This window comes from Aspergillus sydowii (genome assembly GCF_001890705.1).
Source record: "Aspergillus sydowii CBS 593.65 unplaced genomic scaffold ASPSYscaffold_12, whole genome shotgun sequence".
Classification (NCBI taxonomy): Eukaryota; Fungi; Ascomycota; class Eurotiomycetes; order Eurotiales; family Aspergillaceae; genus Aspergillus; species Aspergillus sydowii.
Window position 1 is genome coordinate 1,018,226 of NW_024467870.1, and position 15,418 is coordinate 1,033,643.

The 15,418-nt window shown below is 46.3% G+C and overlaps 7 protein-coding genes across 7 annotated transcripts; 3 read left to right on the top strand and 4 right to left on the bottom strand.

The window, feature by feature from the left end:
* Positions 1-714: 714 nt before the first annotated feature.
* ASPSYDRAFT_81435 (25S rRNA (uracil2634-N3)-methyltransferase) lies at positions 715-2,205 on the top strand (the record flags this gene model as incomplete). Its single annotated transcript, XM_040851087.1, has 2 exons — positions 715-979; positions 1,286-2,205. The coding sequence occupies 2 exons, from the start codon at positions 715-717 to the stop codon at positions 2,203-2,205; spliced, it is 1,185 nt and encodes a 394-aa protein (XP_040699116.1).
* Positions 2,206-2,334: 129 nt separating this feature from the next.
* Positions 2,335-3,731, bottom strand: ASPSYDRAFT_61008 (FYV10 family protein; the record flags this gene model as incomplete). Its single annotated transcript, XM_040849929.1, has 4 exons — positions 2,335-2,766; positions 2,814-3,008; positions 3,068-3,607; positions 3,678-3,731. 4 exons carry the CDS (start codon positions 3,729-3,731, stop codon positions 2,335-2,337), a joined length of 1,221 nt encoding a protein of 406 aa, XP_040699117.1.
* A 37-nt stretch (positions 3,732-3,768) lies between these two features.
* cbf5 (pseudouridine synthase CBF5) lies at positions 3,769-5,955 on the bottom strand. The gene is made up of 5 exons (XM_040840083.1): positions 5,844-5,955; positions 5,589-5,745; positions 4,870-5,525; positions 4,608-4,834; positions 3,769-4,551 (listed from the first exon to the last, which is right to left on the bottom strand). Exons 1-5 carry the CDS (start codon positions 5,941-5,943, stop codon positions 4,234-4,236), a joined length of 1,458 nt encoding a protein of 485 aa, XP_040699118.1. The 5' UTR covers positions 5,944-5,955; the 3' UTR covers positions 3,769-4,233.
* A 400-nt stretch (positions 5,956-6,355) lies between these two features.
* Positions 6,356-9,381, bottom strand: ASPSYDRAFT_61010 (uncharacterized protein; the record flags this gene model as incomplete). Its single annotated transcript, XM_040849930.1, has 7 exons — positions 6,356-6,733; positions 6,818-6,850; positions 7,273-7,324; positions 7,403-7,600; positions 7,656-7,692; positions 8,281-8,493; positions 8,682-9,381. The coding sequence occupies 7 exons, from the start codon at positions 9,379-9,381 to the stop codon at positions 6,356-6,358; spliced, it is 1,611 nt and encodes a 536-aa protein (XP_040699119.1).
* A 111-nt stretch (positions 9,382-9,492) lies between these two features.
* Positions 9,493-10,720, top strand: ASPSYDRAFT_49512 (prephenate dehydratase PHA2). Its single transcript, XM_040847846.1, has 2 exons — positions 9,493-9,701; positions 9,760-10,720. Exons 1-2 carry the CDS (start codon positions 9,648-9,650, stop codon positions 10,639-10,641), a joined length of 936 nt encoding a protein of 311 aa, XP_040699120.1. The 5' UTR covers positions 9,493-9,647; the 3' UTR covers positions 10,642-10,720.
* A 54-nt stretch (positions 10,721-10,774) lies between these two features.
* Positions 10,775-13,240, bottom strand: ASPSYDRAFT_49513 (translation termination factor eRF1). The gene is made up of 6 exons (XM_040847847.1): positions 12,955-13,240; positions 12,620-12,806; positions 12,511-12,560; positions 11,323-12,451; positions 11,093-11,266; positions 10,775-11,039 (listed from the first exon to the last, which is right to left on the bottom strand). The coding sequence occupies exons 2-5, from the start codon at positions 12,741-12,743 to the stop codon at positions 11,262-11,264; spliced, it is 1,308 nt and encodes a 435-aa protein (XP_040699121.1). The 5' UTR covers positions 12,744-12,806; positions 12,955-13,240; the 3' UTR covers positions 10,775-11,039; positions 11,093-11,261.
* Positions 13,241-14,303: 1,063 nt separating this feature from the next.
* On the top strand, positions 14,304-14,900 carry ASPSYDRAFT_93314 (uncharacterized protein; the record flags this gene model as incomplete). The annotated part of the gene is made up of 3 exons (XM_040852818.1): positions 14,304-14,563; positions 14,638-14,695; positions 14,754-14,900. 3 exons carry the CDS (start codon positions 14,304-14,306, stop codon positions 14,898-14,900), a joined length of 465 nt encoding a protein of 154 aa, XP_040699122.1.
* Between the last annotated feature and the right edge of the window lie 518 nt (positions 14,901-15,418).

A 15,418-nucleotide genomic window follows, 5' to 3' on the forward strand; every position in this document is an offset into this window, starting at 1 on the left:
CATGGGATATGCGACCACGTTTCATGCTTGCGGAAGTTATATTGCAGACATGGCTTATTTGCGATTGCTTCCGTGTCAGTAGGTGTTGGTGGCAGTGTACTCGATTTTGCTCATGGATAGAACCCCGACTTGGCTGCTGCATTTTGCGTTCTATATTCCTTGAGCTCACCTGATGCCCCCTATAATGCCCCTGTTCTCGCAGTGGACACAGCACCCTTTGCCATCACAGGTACCTTTTAGTGATGCTGAGATTTGCTATCGCGTTCATGCTCTTGCATTACAGGAGTCGGCAGGCATGGAGTTTGTCAGTCGCAAAACAAAACCGATGTCCGCTGCCTGGTAATGAATGTTGTATATATTGTTATTTATATTATTTAATTAGGGTATAGAAAGCGTTTTATTTTCTATTTTTACTTACTTTTTATATTCATTGCTATTCTTATTTTTATTTGGGAAGCAATACACTGTGGAGGACCCGTTAAAACGTTCCAGCCTTAAATACTCCGTCGAGTCTCGGCCCGCCGCTGGTGAGAAAGACCTGACGAAGCTTCCAACTCTTAAAAAGTTAACAAAGAATACCCAACGTTTTCACTCACGTTTCCCAGACTTACATTGTTGGTATTTTATGTTAAGTTCAATTAACACGGAATACCGCTGTTTAGCCTCGACGTTGGAAAAAGAAGAACAAAAAAAAATCAAGTACGAAAAAGGCCCATGACGAAACCAAAAAGAGCTCGAGTCCAGCAGCAACACCAGCATGCCCGCTCCAACCCCAATACGAGCCATGGAACAGGCAAGAAGCATCGCAAAATGAGCTCATTTGCGAAGCTCTCCACAAAGAGCAGCCACGGAAATAGCAATAGTGGAAATAAGGAAAACAAGGGACCGGCTGGAAAGAATGAGAAACATCAGCAAAAGCAACACAAACGACCGATTGTACCGTTTCGGAGGACAGATCGGATACTGTTAGTTGGGGAGGGTGGGTTATTCCTTTTTACCCTTCATTTTTCGTTATTGTTCGCTCGGCATGGCGTGCGTATGTCGCTGTCTTATGTATTATCTATGCGGAGATTGCGAGCCTACCTGTTGGAAAGATATCGAGATTATATAAATCGATATATGTATATATACTCACTGATGCACGCCCACGGCTTTCTGACAACCTACTCACTCGTGCGCTGCTTTGTCGATTTTGATTCTTCCATGGCTGATCCCATATGCATCCATGCCCAAACAGGGAATACGCCCTGATGACACGAACACTGACATTCTGAAACCAAAACAGGGGACTTTTCTTTCGCCCATTCTCTAGCGACGTACCACCGATGCAGACACCTATTGGCAACATGTTACGACTCGGAAAAGACACTTTACACTAAATACCCTCAAGCCGAGAAGAATATCGCCGATATCCTTGACAACTTGTCGAAGCCCAAGGATGGCGAAACCCAAGGCCCGAAGGTGCTATTTTCCGTAGACGCGAAAAAGCTCGGCTCCGGACTGGGAGGAGGGAAGAATGTCCGAATTGGATATCCCAGGAAAGAACGGAAAACATCTGCTTGGAAGAAAGAAAAGAGTGCAAATTCCAGAAGGGAAAATGAGGGGAAGGATAAGGCTGGGCCCTGGGATGTGATATGCTTTAATTTCCCGCATGTAGGCGGACTCTCGACGGATGTGAACCGCCAGGTTAGGGCGAATCAGGAGCTTCTTGTTGCGTTCTTCAAGGCGTGTATACCCCTTTTGGCGGAGAGATTCGAGGAGATTGACGACGACGACGAGGAGCATACGTGGGGCTCTGATACAGATGAAAATGGATCTGGTGATGACCCGAGTGAAAAACGCGATGACGATGACGGTACTGTCAAGGCGAAAGACGAGCGGAGGACCGAGCCCGGTCAGATTCTGGTAACGATTTTCGAGGGAGAACCTTACACGCTATGGAATATTAAGGATCTAGCACGACATGCAGGGTTGCGGGTTGTGACGAGTTTTAAGTTCCCGTGGTCGTGTTATCGTGGATATTCTCACGCACGAACGCTGGGGGAAGTTGAAGGGAAGGATGGTGGAAGAGGAGGGTGGCGAGGTGAAGATAGGGAAGCTAGGACGTACGTGTTTGAGCTCAAGAAAGACGACCACGTTGCGCCCGGGGCTACTGGAAAAAGAAAGAAGAGATCAGCAGAAACAGATGATTCCGAGAGTGATTAGTATTTGCAAACTATATGTACAACATTCAAGATAACACCCGCTATGTCCGGCCCGAATGTCCGTATAATGGCATAGTATAAAGGCATAATGAGTTAAAAAAAAAACGAAGTTTGTACACCACGCATGTCGTTACATGATGTACACTTTCTTCATATCACTCTCGTCGTATATCTGACCAGTTATAGGATCTTTGACTTTGCCTGCCTCGATGGAGCTGAGCTTCTTGCTCATATCTAGCAACCGGTGAAGACCGTATACTCTGCCATTTGGCAAGACAATCGGATCATTCTCGACGGAACTTTTCGTGTGATGGGCGTATGGTAGATTCCGGGCAAGCTCATTCAGCTCTGTCGAGCATATAGGGCACACGGAGGTAGTGGTCGAATGAGGGTTAGAACTCGAAGAGGTGTATGCTGAATGGCACGAGGGCGTTTTCAGGGCGGAAAGACCGGCTGATAAAGCGATATGTATCAATGGCCGAGAAGGCAAAGAAAGGAGTTCATGATGTGTGCGAATGAACAAGTCAGAAAGATATATCCATCGTTCAGAGGCATACATCGACTAGGCCATGTTAGATCAATCCGTTCTCGAAGACAAAATCAAAATACCTTGTAGGGTTCGGCTTTTGTGCCTGGAGGGAAAGCAAGCAAGCCAGCAGCCCGATGAATCTCGGCTGACTGAGTCTCGTCATATGGGGCGAGGTACTTTCTGGCATGCGCCATTGCATCTACAAACTTTGTTCTATCCCTTGTTCTGATCATTTCAATGTATTGCTGCAACCGTAACTCAAACTCCAGGTTATACTGCGCCCACCATATTAGACTTCGCATAATGGAATATCAAGAGCGCTAGAGATACTTACCTGGCTTTTTTTCAAAGCCGCCTTGTTCTCATTACACCACTGCAAAGCGTCCTTGGTTTCTCTATGGCGCAGACTTTCGGCGATCCGCTGGCACTGTACAAAGACATTGAGATCTACAAGCTCCTCGATATCCTTCTCTCGGGCAAGTTGTTGAGCACTTTCTGTATACCCTGATCGAAGCATATGGTCGATTACGAGCCTGTCTAACCGCACTCTCGACCACTGATCGTATTTGACGTCAGTCAAGCTGGGAATGTGGTAGAGTTGATCAAGATGTTGTATACGTTTCCTCGACTGGAGATGGACCTTCTTCTCTTCTTGGTGCAGATTCTCCGTCTTTCGCTTCAGGCTCTGCATGCGGGATATCATAGCGTCAAGTGTGGCAAGGGTTTGGTCATGCGTCTGGTCGTTGGACATTGCAGCTTTCGCCGCGTCTTTGAGTGAGGGAAGGACATATTCCTTTTCCCGTTCAACGACTCGCTGAATAGACTTGAGATTTCTTCGCGCGAGTTCATGGGGCAATCGGAGGAGTGGTTGGTCCTTTCAGGGAAATACCGTGTTAGTATCCAAGTGATGTACACGAAGCGGGGCTGGGGATGTGGTGTGATACTAGTAGGAGGTGATTCTCCGCATTGAGCTTGGTGGACGTGAGCTCTGCGGCCATGGTAAAGATCGAAGCTCCGTGATCTCTGGGAAACGGGCGAGGTTGTAAATGGGTGTATATATATAAAGATCTGGTAGGTAGTGTTGGATTGCTGCAGCGAGTCGATAATGGGTCGGCGTTGGGAAGAAAGTATGCCGTTGGTCGGTCGGTCGGCGCGGATAGGTCACAACACCCGAGCCAGCTTCAAGTAAAGTCGAACTGCTTCGTACACTTCGCTCATCTTCGCCCTTTACATCGAGTTCAACTCGAATTTTACATTCAATTGTGGCGTATTTGTCTTAAAACAGAATCTGGTACATGTTTTATAACTAGCTGCGCGATTTATGGACAATGACATGTGTAGAAACCAGACAAATTAAAACTCATTCCCTTTTCATCCCAAGACTCCAATAAAAGAAAGAAATATGATACAGGAACCCTGCCCGAGAATCGCACCGTCGGAAGCGAATATTTATTCGCCACGACGAGGGTCAGAATTTGGCAAGCGAATTCCTGGAACGACTTAATCACTCTCGTCGCTGTCGTCCTTCTCCTGCTTGGACTTTCTTCGCTCCTTCTTTTCCTTCTTCTCCTTCTTCTTGCGCTTACGCTCAGCGCGCTCTTCAGCGGTCTCGCCTTCATGTCGCTTGCGCTTTTTCTTCTCATCGTCCTCCTTTGAGTCATCAATCTCCATCTTAGAATCGTTTTGCTCAGGCGAGGATTCTTCCTTGGGAGCCGCTTCAGCAGCGGGTTGTGCAGAGCCTTCTTCTTCTAGCGCGCTATAATCCTTGTATTCGGACTTCCACTTGGCCGGCGTGGCTTCATTCATTCGTCCGTATTTCTGGGATTAAGGTTAGTATAGCTGGATTTCATGCCTGCAGAATTAAATTTACTTACGTCGAGTTTTCCAGACGACTTAAGCTTCTTCTTTTCTAACGCAACGGGACCCAACCCCCACCTGCGAGGGTAAAGGTCGCGTTCCATTATACAACGCTTAACCTTGGCAACGACACCGTGGTCGCAGGTAGAAAGCTCCACGGTTGACATCTGAGCAATGCCGATTGCGATAGCCTCACCTTTGGTGGTCATAAGCACAACCTCTTCACCGAGCTCGATATTGGACTCTGTAATTGAGTTTAGCAACCTGAACTCACTGTACCAGCGCTTAAATCGAATAGCTTACCAAAACGCAGGAGACCAGGAATCATGAGTTTGGCACCGTAGCAGACAGCGTTCACTGCGCTGTCCTTCACAACGATACGCTTGTAAGTTGTGAGAAGAGACTCCAAGGGCTTGATGACTTTGCGCAGGTAGGTTTCATCCCGCTGGTTGTCGTATAGCCACTGCGCGTCCAAAACATCATGCAGGGTGACCATGCCCTTGTTTTCATCCATAGCTCCACTTCGCACACGCCTCAGTTCTTGCATGTGTGCACCAACACCAAGGAGAAGTCCAAGATGAACACAGAGGGTACGGATATAAGTACCAGCTTCACAGCTGACCCAGAAAACACCAAGGTGTCTATCATTATCGAACTCGTAGAGCTTGCTCTCATGAATTGTCCTGATACGAAGCTGGCGCTTGACTGCAGAAATCAATGGTGGGCGCTGGAAGAGAGCACCAGTAAGAGTTTCGAGAGCGCGCTTGAATTGAGCCTCTCCACCAGGAATTTTGTCGTGGAGGCGGATAACACAAACATACTCTTTTCCGGCACCTTGTTGGGATTTAACCAAACGAGTAGCACGATCAATGCAAACAATCAAGCAACCGGTGACCTTAGGATCAAGTGTACCGCTGTGCCCAGTCTTTTCCGCCCTATTTCAAGAAGGATATTTTAGCACATTTGTGTTTAGAATGATTCCTCAAGACAAGATTTACCTCAGTATTCTCTTCATCCAAGCAACAACTTCATGACTGGACGGGTTTGAGGGCTTATCGAGGTTGATAACACCGGAGTTTATGTACGACTTCAGATCTCGCTTGAGAGGGGAGGAACCGGCGGGAATGGGTGTGAAATGTCCAGTCCTGACCATGACTAAAGAGTGAGATCAGTAACGGCTACTCCTGGCAAATGGAACGAGAATCCACGTAAAAGAGTTATAGTGACTGAAGAAGAGGATTAACAAGACATACGCTTTTCATAATTTTTTAGCAGCAGCGGCCAGTCTTCCGTGCTAATGTTGGAGGTTGAAGCCTCCGGCTTGATTGTGTAGTCCACCGCTTCCATGGCCATTGCGACTGCTATTAATAACAGGCTGGCTCACTGTAGGTAAGGAAGACTGCTGAATGTTGGTGTTGAGGAAAAGTACGAGAAATGCACTCCCTGGGCCCAAGATTTTGTTCTGTTCCGAGTGAAGAAGATCCAGAAAAATTTCAAGTGCGACAAGAGCTCCAGTGACCAATCGGGTTAGCGAATATAATGCTGCTGGTCACGTGTGATCCACCTAGCTCAAGAGAAAATTGGGAATTGTTAATGAATTATTCATATATTTATGAAATTTAGAATACATGTTATTTTCTGGCAGGGAAAAAAAAAAAAAAAAACATTCATACAGGTTTCAAGATCAAGAACTTATACTATATTGTAAATTCACTTATTTTGCAAAGTTTGCTAATGGTCTATGACCGGTACCTAGGTACACGCTCTAATTTCCACCGAGTCTGCGTCCTGAGCCTCTGCTATCCCAGGCAGTTCGAACAGACGACGCCCAACCCCGGGGAGCATTCTCTCCTTCGTTCGGTGGCCGGTAGGCTTGACCGTACACGCGTTCCCGGCCTCCTCGCAACGACCCAGTAAACCATCTTTGAATGAATGCTGGTGTGACAATATAGTTTTTACCTCCACCAAAAGTTGGATATATGCGGGTCACAAAGTCATACAAGTGAGCAGCCACTATTCCTGTGAACTCAATTGACGCGGAGTACCACCCCTTCATAACGAAAGTTAGGGCAAGCCTCGCCCATGGCAGGAATAAGGTGGGTATCTCGACTACGAAGAACATGGTTCTAGTACCCTTGTTATCCTGAGAGTATGTGTAGGCGAATGCCAGGATCAAGGCTGAGCGGAATTAGCATCAGATAAGATATAAATCTCGTAACAAACTCACCCTGCGTGAATACCCCGGCTCCCAAGTAAAATCCTGCGGTAAGCTTCACGCTGTTAGCATTGGCCGGGGTAATCTGGCGTGGCTGCAATTGAGTGGGAAGGCAGAGATGTTACAAGTCATGTACATGACTATGTAGGAGAGCACTGTCTAGAGTAGTGTAGGGCACCAAAACCACCTGCGTAAACTGGTTTATTACGCAGGCTATCTCACTGGTAGTCCCACCTTACCCACACGTACATGGCCCTGTAAGGATCAAAGAAGTAGGTACCATATGCAATGCAGGGGTGATCTTCCTCGGTTCCAGGAACCGCTTCAGCTAGAATGTGGCTGGGCGGGCAGATATGCGAGGTTTGATATAACGTATGAAGCAGAGTGCAAGAAGTAGAGTGTATAACAGGGATAATGAATGATAATTTACCTGGTAGATACATTCTACCAGGATACCTTGGACTTACCATAATGACAGACGCAATGAAAAACACGTAGACGAAAAAGCTTCCTGGATTGCTAAATCGAGGCGAGCCAAATTCAAGTCTGCTGGAATATGTGTACACTACGGTACATTAGCGCAAACAACAAGAAAACCTCATATTGACCGGCATACTGAAATAGAGGTCAAACACAAAATTCAGCTTTGGGTCGGTCAAGAGATACGGAGTGCATAATCTCCATATCTCGGGACGAAATTTGAAGAGAAGTTGAGGGATAAAGGGGACAAAATAATAGCTGAGGGATTGACTGTGAACTAAGGCCGACTCTATAAATGTGAGTGCAGTAATTGTCCTGGTTGAACCATAAGTTAGAAAAGAAACGACCTCTTGATGGGGATGATGCATACCTGGCGACGGGAGGAAGAGCCCGAAAGTCATCCATTGCTGCTAGGATAAGTAACAAATTCAAATAACGATCTATTTATCAAATTGAACGTCCGGATCCGTGATATTAGCCTCGTTCTTGACACCACATTCTGTGTCCAGATACCACAACGTTGTTGTTTGTGGGTCAACAAATGGCCAAAGCCGATGGCTGAGAAGAAAGGGAGAAAAAAAAAAAGATCGACCTCGACATTTAAGCGACTGTCTGGCCTTTTTGGTAGATTATTATTCCGTTCCGCTAGAGCCTTGCCGACCCACAGTACATAAGAGTGAAATATGGTCTTCTCGTTTGTCTAGAGGTAAACAGTATCTGCACTGCTATTTTAATTTCATTGAGATAATAATCGAGACGGCTGTTCTACCGCTATGTCACATGATGCATAAAACGTAGACTATGTGTGTGATACTGTAGTAATTGGCAATAGAAAGTTTGCTTTTGTATGTCGTATGATTAGTGGGTGTCTTGAGTATCTTTAAGGTGTCTACTAAAAGCTAGTACTAAGGTGTACACTTTTTCCATAGCTTGCTAGTGATATGAAGCGTCGGGTGCAACGCCGCCAACGTGAGCAATGCCTCGGACGGCCGCACCTCCGTCTTTTGCCTCGATCCAGACGTCCCAGGTATTATCTCTGATTGGTTTTGGCTTGCCACAGATAGCCAACTCTTCTTCCATATAGAGCGGTGCCAGATTTTTGTAATCAATGTTGCTGATGGTCAGGCCCGTCCCATGTAGGTGGCGGCGGAGGGCCGTAAGAAGAAGAGTCAACGTCAAAGGACCATGCACAAGCAGGTTTCGATAGCCTTCGACGTCTCGTGTGTAGACCTTATCCAGATGAATTAAATGTGCATTGAAGGTTAGGGCAGAGAATCGGAAAAGTAGCGCCCTAGTAGGCTTGATCTGATAGCGAAACTTCGGGTTTGTGGGAGCTTTTGTGGCGTCAGAGCGGGTTAGCTGCTTCACTCTCTAGCATTGGTTGAGCTCTACACACATTTAATTGTTTTGGGGACCTGAGAGAAGTTCGCCTTATCCTGGTCTAATTGGTCGGCAGTTTTATCGCGCATGAACACCAGAGTCCTGTCCTCGACGACTGACGCGTGCTCTCCCATATCCTTGCTATCACTCCTCCATATTCGTTTCCTTATGTCATTTTCAGTCTCATCTTCTCCCACGGTGTTTATTCGCCTCTCTATATTGACAAATATTTTCTCTTCTCCCTTTTGGCCTTTGACAATAACATCGCGGATTCCCTCAATACATACTGCGCGGTGGCCGCTTAGCATTAACTTATTTGTAGCTGCAAATTGAACCCCACCGCCGACCCATAGTCGCCTATTGAAAGGCGCACCAGGAGAATGTAGGGTATCAGTGCCGTCGGGTAAGAGCTGGGATGGTGTGACTTGTGGAGGGAAGTAGACTAGGTGGTGGGCTGGTGGTAAAGGTGAGGGCCGAATGATAGTTGGAAGATTGGTTTGTGTTTGAGAGAATTGGTCTAATTTGGGAAAGAGGCCTGTTAATGTTAAATCCAAGAGGTGAGAGGGCTGAGGATGGAGATAATCAAAGAATAGAGGAAGTTGGCGGGATGTCAAATCTTGGTATAAACGTTCCGGTAACGAGGAGGTATACCCTCGTCTCGCAAAAAAATTGCCTCGTCGATTTGTTACGCCTAGAGGCCTTGATATCGTTGCCATTTTCATGGCGGTAGTTTCATGGCAGTAGTTGTACAATCTCGAAAGGCCCATATAACTAACATTATTCCACGGGTCTGCGGCGGAAGTTTGACTTGTTTGTCTAACAATACCGGTACCCCAGGCTAGAGCATCCCACAAATGATCTGCAGGTTGGGTTAAGACAGAAATAATGCGCGAACTCCAAAGCCTCATTGCATCGGGCCTCAGCCAAAGCAGGGAGCCATTCATTATCACTAAAATCGAAAGCGAGACCCGTTCATGACTCCATGGCTCCTCCCAAAGTAACGTTCTTAGGGCCCGCGGCATCGTTTTCACACCAGGTCAGGCACAACCAATCCGCAATTGAAGCCCTTCGGCGTCGTTAATTAAGGATACCAGGCCGCCGTTGAGACATTTGGGAACTCCGTTGAGCTTATACCTTGTCTATCGTTTGCGGATGCTATCGCTGCCGTTCAGAATGGAGGGGCGGACTATGCTATTGTTCCTTTCGAAAACTCAACGAACGGATCAGTTGTTCAAACACTAGATCTCCTCGTGGATCGCAATGACGATTACAGCGACGTGAAAGTGTGCAGCGAATATTATCTTACAGTACATCACTGTCTTTTGGCTCGAAAGGGCCTCTTTCCTCCAGGGCAACGTGACTACAGTTGCATCACTAAGCTTTACACACATCCGCAGGCATGGGGTCAATGCGAGAAATTCTTAGGAGAACATTTCAGAGGTGTGGAAAGGCAAGATGTATCGTCGACATCAAGGGCTGGCGAGACTGTGTTGAATACAAGAACCGAGGTCAACGCCGCCATAGCCAGTGGCTTTGCGGGGCAGCATTATGGCCTGGATGTTTTGGAGGAAGAAATTGAGGACATAACCAATAACACTACGCGTTTCTTAGTGCTGAAGAATGTGAAGTCAAAACATTTGACTCACTATCATCCTGAATCTGCCGGACAGTCGATTGTCCAGAAACAGACGTTGACTGTCCCAAAAACGGAAAAAACGTTGATTTCATTCATGGTTCCCCAGGACACCCTTGGGACACTGGCGGATGCATTGCTGATCTTCAAAGACTATGGGATGAATCTTACCAGCATAAGTACGCGACCAAGTCGATTACAAGCCTGGAAATATGTGTTCCTGGTAGAAAGTGAGACCGATCAGAACAAGGAAGTTGTACCAGGAATCATGAATCGTCTGACGATGGTCACTGAGAATTGCAAGCACCTGGGAACATGGGCGAATCGGCTTGTGACTACCTGACAATAGAATTAGCATTGGTTGATATATCAGAATTTATTTATACGTAATGGTACTCTCATCTCCTTCTCCCTAACAACTGCCCTAGAAAGCTAGACACCTTTTACACTTATGTTATGGAGGACCATAAAAAAAATGTCTATTTGTAAAAAATGGTTTTTCTTTAGAGTAAAATAATATGACGCAAGTTCAACATAAACGAGAGCAACTCTGGCTCCAGAGGGTTGCCAGAACAAAACAATTTAACTGCTAGTTCAAAACGCATAAGCGCAACAATTCGCGGTGTGAATGGTTGTAGATTTATGCGTGACGAATCCACCATCCTTTTGCGAATTACACCTAGTCGTTGGCCTGGAATGTGTAGGCAACACCGGTGACCATGTTACGGAGGTTGGATGGCCCTAGAACGTGTTAAAAAAGCAAAACATCAGGTTGCTGAAGATATGAAGCATACCTCTGAGCAGCTGCACAAAGCTTTGTCCAGGTCGCATCACGGTATCCACCGCGAAAGCTACGGTTTCGCCTTCCGAGCCGCGTTTATAATGCATCGGGCGAGCCGTCAAAAGATCCGTCTTGGGAACTTCTGGCCTTTCATCCTCGCTCCCTGCGAGGCCGCTGAACCGTCAATCTGGAAAGGTTATTGTTAGCACAAAATCGACAAAAAATGGGACTAATTGCGCTTACCGTCGTAGAACTCATCCTCGTCATCATAATCAGCGAGTTGTTCGAAATTAACCTTGTACCGGAGAATCGCTCCGATACCACCAAAGCCCTTAACAAACTGATTTCCTTCGCTAGACTTGTCCGAAACAAACTCCAACGTGGCTCCAAAGTCCTTGTATCCTTCGGCCAGCCACTCAAGGAAGGAACCTTGGTCCACAACTTCCATTTCTGCGCCAGTTTCTTTGTCAAGGAAAAACTCCTTATTCTCCTCCTGAGCCTTGGTGGTATGAACGGTCACCTCGGAGCCCTCGGAGTTCTTAAGAACCCATCTAGTGATCTCCAAGTTTTCGTACACGATCAGGGTTTCGCACGCGCCTAGTTCTAGGGCCTTGAGGGTATCCTCGACACCGTAGCAGACTTTCCCTGTGTCTTGACTGATTTCTTCGAAGTATTTTCCGATAAGCTTCTTTTCCTGAACAAACTTCACATTGCTTAGAGTCTCAGATGAGAGCTCGATCGCCTGGTTGAAACCATTCTCTCCCCCGTATGATACATCAACGACTTTGATAACCTTCGCCTGAAGTCGCTGGTCAAACATATCGGACTGGTTTAAGTCGTTTTTGAAATCGGCAGAACCGGCGAGGATGAGACCGGCAACGTTAATTTTGTCGTTGGTGATGTAATTCTGCACAGCCAACTCGGCAATCTTTCGGACATAATTATGACGCTTCTCCTCTCGAAGACGCGCGAAACGCAGGGCAGACTGACCACCACGGCCGTGTTTCTTAGGTAGGTCAACGCTCAACTTTTGGAGGATTTCTCTTGTATTGCCACTCAAGGTACCGAAGAGTGCACCGTTACCATCCATAATAATGAAACCAAATTTCTGGTCAGACTCAAGCAGTTCGCTCAGGGCCTCTGTATGAAACTTGTTGTCACAGAGGTAAAGAGACGTGTTGATTGGTTTAAAGGGCTCGAAATCGATGTTAATTTTTCGTTCTTTTCCTTCAGAAGTAATGATTTCACCACAGTACACAACTAGGCCGTTCGGGGGAACTTTGTTATAGAGTTTCAAGCGTTGCTGGGTAGACGTAATGGCGGAGAGCACAGAGAGACGGTTTACACGAGATTTGATGTTGGAAGCAGTTCCCTATGCACGAATATTAGATGCTATCCATGTCCGCTATTGGGGTCGAGGATAAAACTGACAAACTCTTCAGCCAACATCTTTGCTGCTCGGGATACCTGGTCTTTAGGAGCTAAAGTGCCGGTGTTAGTGACTCACCAAATACCGGTTATTATAAAACGAGATACGTACGGATGATGAGAGAAATCATTGACGTTCCATTTCCTCGGGCAGCCTCAAGCCGCTTGATGAGCTTCTTGATCTTCCATATCTCGATATTCTTCTCCGCCTCATTCGCCTGCTGGACCGCGCTCATTTTGGAGGAGGGCAACGGTGCTGTATGGCCCTAGTTTGAATCTTGTAGATTGGCCACCTGGTTCTTGACCCAAAGTTAGTGCCATGACTTGAGAGAAAGAGGGCTTCCATGAGCAGACTAATTGAGGAGAAGGGGTTTGCCACGGTATACTAAGTCAAGAACAGGCCACCTTAAACTGGAAATAAAAATAGGGATAAACGACGTGACATACCTTGAGGCTGGGAGATTTGCCGTCCAAGTCCAGCGGGGTGTTTAACAAAATTCGTCAGGCACAGTGGGGTGGCAGCCGCATTGTAATTTATGAGGGCACCTATGACGGATGATGTAAGCTCGCTAGGAATCAGGTTAGTTAGTTAGCTAACTTAGTTTAATGAGGCAGAACTCCATGTCCCTGATTATCTAATAATGTACATTGCCACTACAGAGGTTTGGCTCACTCATCTCTGCTTGCGTGTGTGGTTACGGCAATTACCAGAAACATCTAGCGGTCATCAAAATGGATGAAAATACTCTGATGAGGATGGTACAGACAGGCTTGGGAAGCGCCATTCCAATAATATGACCCATCAAGTGGCCAATTTGCTACGCCCCGGGTGGCAGGGCCGCTCCTCTAACTGGTAGCCTTCGACTGGAATAATATTATTCCGACCAGTCAAGACATCATATAAGAGGAATACTCGCCAGATAAGTAACATATTGTTAAAGAAGAAAGAATAATAATCCCCCCGGTATTAATTCTTAGTTGGTCGCTGATGGTTGTTTTTGATGAAGAGTTCCACTAAACAGGTATAAAACCCGTGACCCTTCGCTTCTTTTACAATTATTTATTCTTGATAACTCGGTAGAAAGGGGTGGTGAAGCTATAAAGAAGGAATATATGAATGAAAAAGCTCATCCAATTTCGCAACCCTTCAGGCGATGGCGGCCGGTGACAATTTCGTTCTAGGGTTTAGTAATACACTAAACTTAATGTAGATTATATTTCTGAAAGGGAATAGTTCCCTGTGATAATTTCCTAATAGTACCCTATGAGGCTGTGACCCCCAGTCGACCCGACCCGTTTTCAGGCTTCCCGATTAGTCGAGAGTTTAACCACTAAGGTTTGGAAATACAATTGGCTTCAAGGCCAGAAGTCCTTAATATCTTTAGAATTACCTGACCGCCGAAACACGAGAGGTTCCAAAACCGCAGGTACTCCTAGACGTTGGAATCGTTAATATTGAGTCTAATGTTCATGTGACAAGCTTCCACTGTCAGCGGTGTTAACACACCCAGCCTGATCATAAACCAACCTGATTTGAAAGCTTACGCCGCTTTGTACCGTGCGCAATAAATTCGCGTGAACATAAGGCTTGCTTCGCTTCAACTTCACGCGTTTTGATAACACTAAGCGTTCAATATGATTGTCACTGATAAGGAAATATTCAACCCGTCTGTCCCAGATCTACCCTCTAAAGACCAAGTTGTTAAACTGTGCCGCCAGAAAGGTCTTGGTTGTAATCATTCACATACACTACGGCCAATGAAAAGAGCTTCTTTGTCAAGTATAACAATGCTAAAATGGCCGAAGCCCATGCTCACCTGTTCTTTTACTCCCATATAAGCGCAAATCCCCAATCGGCCATCCGCATCCCGGAATTTTACCATGCGTGGCTCCCAGATAATAGCGCAAGCGCGTATCTTGTGATGGAGTACATCAATGTCCATCGCTTTGCGTCCGACGAAGAGCGAGCGAAGGCGCTGGCCGAGCTAATCGCCGTGAAGCCACCGCCAGGAGTCTTTGGAAGCTTTGGGCCACCGGGCGGATATATCAGACATATGTTTTGAAAAGATCGAGAGGCAGCGAAATTATATACTTCGGTGCAACAGCTGCAGGATTCCATTAATTGTCTAGGTTTTCTGCATTCCACGCGGTGATTTACGATGCGAAGAAGCATTTTAATATTGGTCCGGTGGAGTGCATATTGCCTATAGAAGGATGTATGTCTATCGCTAATTACAACTCCATAGCTTCTTCAAACTCTCAGCTCTGGGAGTGGTCAGGATTATGACACGGTTGATTTCAGCGACGAGCCATTATTATGCTATTACGGCGATATTTACCAAGAGAACTTCCCTGTGGACGAGTCTGGGAAGAGTCTGGGAATCTCTGGGTAATCGATTTTGATATCACGGGTGTGCTCCCAGCGAGCTTTGCCAGCTGGCCTTTGGACACGAAGTATAAGCACCCTTTGCCCATTCCCATTCGGAGGACTATCCCACTCGGCACCTCGAGGAACCTGGAGCCTATGTTTCGAGTTTATAGTTTTAACCAGATATCTATCGGGTAAGCCAGTATATTTGTATTCCTACGGAAGGCATATGCTCACCCTTTTTGTTCTCAGCGAGATCTAGGTTGATGGAAGAGCGGTTTAGGATAGGTGTCTGCTGACAACCAGGATACTAATCAGAATAAATTTTCTTTCTTTTACAATGTCGCAGTAAAATTCCACATCTACATCGTCTATATGTCGCGTCTTATGTCAACCTGGGGGCTGCTAACAGATATCATTATCATTCCAGATCCCGTTCGATCAGCCCATGGCTTGCAGATGATGTTGATGCTCTACATATAAGGCATAATCACTGGCCTCCCTACACTGAGTAGTACTTCCAGTAGGATTGTCGAGCCCTGG

What these genes read in the sequence shown, in the direction of transcription:
- ASPSYDRAFT_49513 (XM_040847847.1), bottom strand. Translation starts at nt 12,743, where the DNA reads ATGAGCGCGGTCCAGCAGGCGAATGAGGCGGAGAAGAATATCGAGATA. An exon ending in AATGATTTCTCTCATCATCC is followed by an intron (nt 12,561 to 12,619) that starts GTACGTATCTCG and finishes CCGGCACTTTAG; the next exon opens with CTCCTAAAGACCAGGTATCC. An exon ending in AGATGTTGGCTGAAGAGTTT is followed by an intron (nt 12,452 to 12,510) that starts GTCAGTTTTATC and finishes ATTCGTGCATAG; the next exon opens with GGAACTGCTTCCAACATCAA.
- cbf5 (XM_040840083.1), bottom strand. Translation starts at nt 5,943, where the DNA reads ATGGCCATGGAAGCGGTGGACTACACAATCAAGCCGGAGGCTTCAACC. An exon ending in GCTATTCGATTTAAGCGCTG is followed by an intron (nt 4,835 to 4,869) that starts GTACAGTGAGTT and finishes ACTCAATTACAG; the next exon opens with AGTCCAATATCGAGCTCGGT. An exon ending in AGTCGTCTGGAAAACTCGAC is followed by an intron (nt 4,552 to 4,607) that starts GTAAGTAAATTT and finishes CCTTAATCCCAG; the next exon opens with AAATACGGACGAATGAATGA.
- ASPSYDRAFT_49512 (XM_040847846.1), top strand. Translation starts at nt 9,648, where the DNA reads ATGGCTCCTCCCAAAGTAACGTTCTTAGGGCCCGCGGCATCGTTTTCA. An exon ending in CGGCATCGTTTTCACACCAG is followed by an intron (nt 9,702 to 9,759) that starts GTCAGGCACAAC and finishes TAAGGATACCAG; the next exon opens with GCCGCCGTTGAGACATTTGG.